This window comes from Oncorhynchus kisutch, linkage group LG30 (genome assembly GCF_002021735.2).
Source record: "Oncorhynchus kisutch isolate 150728-3 linkage group LG30, Okis_V2, whole genome shotgun sequence".
Classification (NCBI taxonomy): domain Eukaryota; kingdom Metazoa; phylum Chordata; class Actinopteri; order Salmoniformes; family Salmonidae; genus Oncorhynchus; species Oncorhynchus kisutch.
The window spans coordinates 42320444-42328651 of NC_034203.2; the positions used below are offsets into that span (position 1 = coordinate 42320444).

General features: G+C 42.1%; 1 protein-coding gene across 1 annotated transcript in view; it reads left to right on the forward strand.

Annotated features, from left to right (window-relative positions):
• The window catches only part of LOC116358602 (sodium channel protein type 3 subunit alpha-like), a 37487-nt gene extending 30434 nt beyond the window's left edge, over window positions 1–7053 (forward strand). The window contains exons 6-8 of the mRNA XM_031810122.1: window positions 6266–6407; window positions 6556–6753; window positions 7030–7053. Of these exons, the coding sequence (XP_031665982.1) occupies window positions 6266–6407; window positions 6556–6753; window positions 7030–7053 (364 nt within the window). The remainder of the gene's footprint in view (window positions 1–6265; window positions 6408–6555; window positions 6754–7029) is intronic.
• Window positions 7054–8208: the final 1155 nt, after the last annotated feature.

The window sequence follows — 8208 nt, forward strand, 5'->3', positions numbered from 1 at the left end:
GGGGGAGAGAGAGTGGGGGGGAGAAAGAGTGGGGAGGGGGGGAGAGAAAGAGGGGAAAGAGGGGGGGAGAGAAAGAGTGGGGAGGGGGGGAGAGAGAGTGGGGAGGGGGGAGAGAGAGAGTGGGGAGGGAGAGAGAAAGAGGGGGGAGGGGGAGAGAAAGTACTGGTACAGAGTCCAATGTGGAGGCTATATACAGTTTACCGGTACAGAGTCAATGTGGAGACTATATACAGGGGGGTACTGGTACAGAGTCAATGTGGAGGCTATATACAGGGGGTACCGGTACAGAGTCAATGTGGAGACTATATACAGGGGGGGTACCGGTACAGAGTCAATGTGGAGGCTATATACAGGGGGTACCGGTACAGAGTCAATGTGGAGGCTATATACAGGGGGTACCGGTACAGAGTCAGTGTGGAGACTATATACAGGGGGTACTGGTACAGAGTCAATGTGGAGGCTATATACAGGGGGGTACCGGTACAGAGTCAATGTGGAGGCTATATACAGGGGGTACCGGTACAGAGTCAGTGTGGAGACTATATACAGGGGGGTACTGGTACAGAGTCAATGTGGAGACTATATACAGGGGGTTCTGGTACAGAGTCAATGTGGAGGCTATATACAGGGGGTACCGGTACAGAGTCAATGTGGAGGTTATATACAGGGTGTTACGGTACAGAGTCAATGTGGAGACTATATACAGGGGGGTACTGGTACAGAGTCAATGTGGAGGCTATAAAGTCCAAAGAAGAAAAGCCTGGAAGGAGGAGAGATGACTAGAAACAATTCGGTGGACTGTTTTATGTGTGGATTAATTGGTGGAGTATAGGACCTTGTGCATTTCAGGTAATATTTATGTTTATATTCCAGGACAAATTAGCTAGCAACAGCAAGCTAGCTAAATAGGACAAATTAGCTAGCAACAGCAAGCTAGCTAAATAGGACAAATTAGCTAGCAACTGCAAGCTAGCTAAATAGGACAAATTAGCTAGCAACTGCAAGCTAGCTAAATAGGACAAATTAGCTAGCAACAGCAAGCTAGCTAAATAGGACAAATTAGCTAGCAACTGCAAGCTAGCTAAATAGGACAAATTAGCTAGCAAGCAACTGCAAGCTAGCTAAATAGGACAAATTAGCTAGCAACAGCAAGCTAGCTAAATAGGACAAATTAGCTAGCAACTGCAAGCTAGCTAAATAGGACAAATTAGCTAGCAACTGCAAGCTAGCTAAATAGGACAAATTAGCTAGCAACAGCAAGCTAGCTAAATAGGACAAATTAGCTAGCAACAGCAAGCTAGCGAACTAAATTGCCATACATGTTTAATGCTTTTCGACCTGTCCCCAAATTAATATAATTAGTTCAGAGTTTGTTAAGATATTTCAACCTGCGTGTCGTGATCGCGTTTGGTGTGGGGGGACGAAATCAATTTGCGCACGAGTCTATCCGGTTTGGGCATGGTGTTAGTAAGGTCACATTGATAAGGTTGTGAGATTACATCTGACTCCTCCTCCATAGTTTATACATCCTGAATATGTTAGGACCTGCTGGGTAATGAAACAACTCTTTCAGTATACTGGACCAGGACAGAACACCATAAGGCTGCTCAACTGTTTAGGGCTTTAGGCTGTATATAGTGTTATATCAGTGTAACTTGCCCCCTGTGCTACATTTTGCACCTGTGATTGTTCTGGAATAAATCATGGGCGAATAACTCCAGGAAGCAGCTGTGTACACCAGGTGAGGTGTTACAGGAACCTCTCTGTCCCCATCTCTCTGTCTCTCTCTGTCTATCTGTCTCTCTCTCTGTCTCTGTCTCTCTCTCTCTCTCTCTCTCTCTCTCTCTCTCTCTCTCTCTCTCTCTGTCTCTCTCTGTCTCTGTCTCTCTCTCTCTCTCTGTCTCTCTCTCTCTCTCTCTCTGTCTCTGTCTCTCTGTCTCTCTCTGTCTCTCTCTCTCTCTCGCTCTCTCTCTCTGTCTCTCTCTCTGTCTCTCTCTCTCTCTCTCTCTCTGTCTCTGTCTCTCTCTCTCTCTCTCTCTCTCTCTCTCTCTCTCTCTGTCTCTGTCTCTGTCTCTCTCTGTCTCTCTCTCTCTCTCTCTCTGTCTCTGTCTCTGTCTCTCTCTGTCTCGCTCTCTCTCTCGCTCTCTCTCTCTGTCTCTTCTCTCTGTCTCTGTCTCTCTCTCTCTCTGTCTCTCTCTCTGTCTCTCTCTGTCTCGCTCTCTCTCTCGCTCTCTCTCTCTGTCTCTGTCTCTCTCTCTCTCTCTCTCTCTCTCTCTCTCTCTCTCTCTCTCTCTCTCTCTCTCTCTCTCTCTCTGTCTCTGTCTCTCTCTGTCTCTCTCTCTCTCTCTCTCTCTCTCTGTCTCTCTCTATCTCTCTCTCGCTTCATTTTTTTTTGGGCCCCCTATCTTGACGGCGGAGACAACAACAAAATCTACGTTTCAAATTAATTTTCTACAGTTCTACTCTCTTAGCTCTCTCTCAGGTCTTTCTCTCTCAATCTATCTATCTTTCTCTCTCTCCCCCTCTCTCTCTCTCTGATCTTTTTCTCTCAGCTCTCTCTCTCTCCCCCTCTCTCTCTCTGATCTTTTTCTCTCAGCTCTCTCTCAGCTCTTTCTCTCTCAATCTATCTATCTTTCTCTCTCTCCCCCTCTCTCTCTCTCTGATCTTTTTCTCTCAGCTCTCTCTCTCTCTCCCTCTCTTCCCCCTCTTTCCCATCCCATTCCATCTCTTACATATGTAAACATTCCATATATTACAGCCCTCACAGTAAAATATGGGGGTGTAAAAATTACAGTGTTTAATTATTTTGAGGAGTCAATGAGCTCTAGTGTCGGAATTAAATCAGTGTTACCTTTTGCAGTCATTGCAGTGTAAATTCACCTCAAACTCAAATTCAACTGAAAAATGTTTGCGTGAATTTTAAAACCATTTTGAGTCAAATAAATACATTTTTATTGGTCACATACACATGTTTAGCAGATGTTAATGCGAGTGTAGCGAAATGCTTGTGCTTCTAGTTCCGACCGTCCAGTAATAACTAACAAGTAATCTAACAACTTCACATCAACAATGGAATGAATAAGAATATGTACATATAAATATATGGATGAGCGATGGCCAAACGGCATAGGCAAGATGCAATAGATGGTATAGAGTACAGGATATACATATGAGATGAGTAATGTAGGATATGTAAACATTATATAAAGTGGCATTGTTTAAAGTGACTAGTGATACATTTATTACATCCAAGTTGTAATTGTTAAAGTGGCTAGAGTTGAGTCAGTATGTTGGCAGCAGCCACTCAATGTTAGTGATGGCTGTTTAACAGTCTGATGGCCTTGAGATAGAAGCTGTTTTTCAGTCTCTCGGTCCCAGCTTTGATGCACCTGTACTGTCCTCGCCTTCTGGGTGACAGCGGGGTGAACAGGCAGTGGCTCGGGTGGTTGTTGTCTTTGATGATATTTTTGAACTTCCTGTGACATCGGGTGGTGTAGGTGTCCTGGAGGGCAGGGAGTTTGCCCCTGGTGATACATTGTGCAGACCTCACTACCCTCTGGAGAGCCTTGCTGTTGTGGGAGGACCAGTTGCCGTACCAGGCGGTGATACAGCCCGACAGGATGCTCTCGATTGTGCATCTGTAAAAGTTTGTGAGTGTTTTTGGTGACAAGCCAAATTTTGGATGAGGCTGTGTGGGTGGACCATTTCAGTTTGTCCGTGATGTGTACGCCGAGGAACTTAACATTTTCCACCTTCTCCACCACTGTCTCCACTAATTAACTCTGAAAATGTGACACTACCTGTAGAGTAACTTTAACACTATGCAGACTGGGACCAAATGTTATCTGAAACAGTGTTGAACTTTTATTTGTTTACTGTACAGACTTGGTTTAACCGTCATCAGTGTTAGCTCTTAGCTGTCCATCGCCACCTTTACTCTGTTCTGGGTTGTAAAATCAACGGTGAAAGTTAGCCGGCACTGGCCGGTACGGCGTCCCCCTCAGCGAAATAAATGGTGGGGGTACGCCGTACCGGTTGAACATGAGCCTATCACAATAATTACACTCAAAGAAGCCAAGAAAACCCACTATTACACTACTATTTGTAATTACTGAATATCACACTATGTAACATATCACACGTATGAAACATATCACACGTATGTAACATATCACACGTATGAAACATATCACACATACGTAAGATATCACACGTATGTAACATATCACACGTATGTAACATATCACACGTACGTAAGATATCACACGTATGTAACAAATCACACGTATGAAACATATCACACGTATGAAACATATCACACGTACGTAAGATATCACACGTATGAAACATATCACGCGTACGTAAGATATCACACGTACGTAACATATCACACGTATGTAACATATCACACGTATGTAACATATCACACGTACGTAAGATATCACACGTATGTAACATATCACACGTATGTAACATATCACACGTATGAAACATATCACACGTACGTAAGATATCACACGTATGAAACATATCACACATACGTAAGATATCACACGTATGTAACATATCACACGTATGAAACATATCACACGCATGTAAGATATCACATGTATGTAACATATCACACATATGTAACATATCACGTATGTAACATATCACACGTATGTAACATATCACACGTATGTAACATATCACACGTATGTAACATATGTATCTGAAATAAATAAACTACTCCCCCCCCCCACCCCCACTGGGTAGAATAATGCTCTGTCATGTGTTTAACCCTAGAATACTGCTCTGTCATGTGTTTAACCCTAGAATACTGCTGTGTCATGTGTTTAACCCTAGAATACTGCTGTGTCATGTGTTTAACCCTAGAATACTGCTGTGTCATGTGTTTAACCCTAGAATACTGCTGTGTCATGTGTTTAACCCTAGAATACTGCTGTGTCATGTGTTTAACCCTAGAATACTGCTGTGTCATGTGTTTAACACTAGAATACTGCTGTGTCACGTATGTAACATATCCCATGTATGTAACATATCACGCGTATGTAACATATCACACGTATGTAATATATCACACGTATGTAACATATCACACGTAACACATCACATATCACGTATGTAACATATCACACATATGTAACATATCACATGTATGTAACATATCACACGTATGTAACATATCACACGTATGTAACATATCACACGTATGTAACACATCACATATCACGTATGTGTGCTGGCAGCCAGGTTTACAGGATCCTATTGAAGTGATTTTTTTGACGACCAGATGAAAACATAATAACTGGTTATGTTAATGCCACATTAAAACGTAATACATTTGAAAAAATTTTTTTTTTAAACGACGAATAATGTAATGTAATTGTAGTGCATGCACACATAGGAGGTACTGTATCTGAAATAAATAAACTACTCCCCCCCCCCCCCACCCCCACTGGGTAGAATAATGCTCTGTCATGTGTTTAACCCTAGAATACTGCTCTGTCATGTGTTTAACCCTAGAATACTGCTGTGTCATGTGTTTAACCCTAGAATACTGCTGTGTCATGTGTTTAACCCTAGAATACTGCTGTGTCATGTGTTTAACCCTAGAATACTGCTGTGTCATGTGTTTAACCATAGAATACTGCTGTGTCATGTGTTTAACCTAGAATACTGCTGTGTCATGTGTTTAACCCTAGAATACTGCTGTGTCATGTGTTTAACCCTAGAATACTGCTGTGTCATGTGTTTAACCATAGAATACTGCTGTGTCATGTGTTTAACCCTAGAATACTGCTGTGTCATGTGTTTAACCCTAGAATACTGCTGTGTCATGTGTTTAACCCTAGAACACTGCTGTGCCATGTGTTAACCCTAGAATACTGCTGTGTCATGTGTTTAACCCTAGAATACTGCTGTGTCATGTGTTTAACCCTAGAATACTGCTGTGTCATGTGTTTAACCCTAGAATACTGCTGTGTCATGTGTTTAACCCTAGAATACTGCTGTGTCATGTGTTTAACCCTAGAATACTGCTGTGTCATGTGTTTAACCCTAGAATACTGCTGTGTCATGTGTTTAACCCTAGAATACTGCTGTGTCATGTGTTAACCCTAGAATACTTCTGTGTCATGTGTTTAACCCTAGAATACTGCTGTGTCATGTGTTTAACCCTAGAATACTGCTGTGTCATGTGTTAACCCTAGAATACTGCTGTGTCATGTGTTTAACCCTAGCATAATGCTGTGTGTTGCAGGAAGTGTCCTGAGGGATTTGACTGTCTGAGAATAGGAAGGAACCCTAACTATGGTTATACCAGCTTCGACAGCTTTGGCTGGGCTTTCCTGGCGCTGTTCCGGCTGATGACCCAGGACTACTGGGAGAACCTATATCATCAGGTACACAACCTACAATACTCTGTATACACTCTTATGAGCTGGGCGCTTCCTGTGTGTGTGTGTGTGTGTTTGTTTGCGTGCGTGCGTGTGTTTGTGTGTGTGCGTGTCTGTGTGTGTGTTAACCTGCTGTATCTCTGTCCCTCCTCAGACTCTGCGTTCAGCAGGGAAAACCTACATGGTCTTCTTTGTGCTGGTCATCTTTCTGGGTTCCTTCTACCTGGTCAACCTGATCCTGGCTGTGGTGGCCATGGCCTACGAGGAACAGAACCAGGCCACCATCCAGGAGGCCTGGATGAAGGAGAGAGAGTTTCAGCTGGCCATGGAACATGTACGCAGAGAACAGAGGGTAGGTTGGATTTACTATTCAGACGATAGGTTTTTATTCAGACGATAGGTTTTTATTCAGACGATAGCTTCGCATTCAGACGATAGCTTCGTATTCAGACGATAGGTTCGTATTCAGACGATAGGTTCGTATTCAGACGATAGGTTCGTATTCAGACGATAGGTTCGTATTCAGACGCTAGGTTCGTATTCAGACAATAGGTTCGTATTCAGACGATAGGTTCGTATTCAGATGATAGGTTTTTATTCAGACGATAAGTTCTTATTCCGACGATAGGTTCGTATTCAGACGGTAGGTTAGTATTCAGATGATAGGTGTAATCGTCGTAATGATGAGATCGTCGTAATGATGAGACCAAGGCGCAGCGTGAGTAGAGTTCCACATAATTGTAATAAATCGAAACTCACTGAACAAAAATAGCAAACAACCAAATGAAACGTGAAGCTACTGTTGTGCAACTAAATGTAGACATTATCCCACCACACAAATGAGGAATTTGATTTGATTATTTGATTTGATTTGAAAATGGCTACCTAAATATGATCCCCAATCAGAGACAACGATAAACAGCTGTCTCTGATTGGGAACCATATCAGGCCAACATAGACATACAAAACCCCCATGACATACAAAAACCCTAGACATACAAAAACTAGAGTACCCACCCTAGTCACACGCTGACCTAACCAAAATATATATAAAAACAGAGATATCTAAGGTCAGGACGTGACAATAGGTTTGTATTCAGACGATAGGTTGGTATTCAGACGATAGGTTTGTATTCAGACGATAGGTTCTTATTCAGACGATAGGTTGGTATTCAGACGATAGGTTTGTATTCAGACGATAGGTTTGTATTCAGACGATAGGTTCTTATTCAGACGATAGGTTCTTATTCAGACGATAGGTTGGTATTCAGACGATAGGTTTGTATTCAGACGATAGGTTTGTATTCAGACGATAGGTTCTTATTCAGACGATAGGTTCTTATTCAGACAATAGGTTGGTATTCAGACGATAGGTTGGTATTCAGACGGTGGGTTGTAGGTTTTCGTGAAGGCAGACATTTTCTAACCAGATTCAAGTTCAGAAAGCTTTATTGTCCCAACATAGGGCAATTTGATTTGCAACTTGATTAGCATTGTACAGCACCGATACAGAGAAGCTTGTATCTTGGCCACATCTGGGCTGGGGTTCATTCAAATTGAATTCACTGAAATAAATAAATTTCCCTTTCAGTTGAATTAATTAATTATTGAATTCATATTTCAGTTTACTTCCTGAATTAACTGTCTTCAATTCAAATTGGCCCCAACCCTGGTTTACATTACTACCATGAACCATGTACAGTGTGTTGTAATATATTCTCTCTATGATGTATGGCTCTGGTTTACAGTTTATTTTAAAACATCCTGTTACTTATTTTGTTTTTCTTTTTGTTTTTCTTTTGCCAAT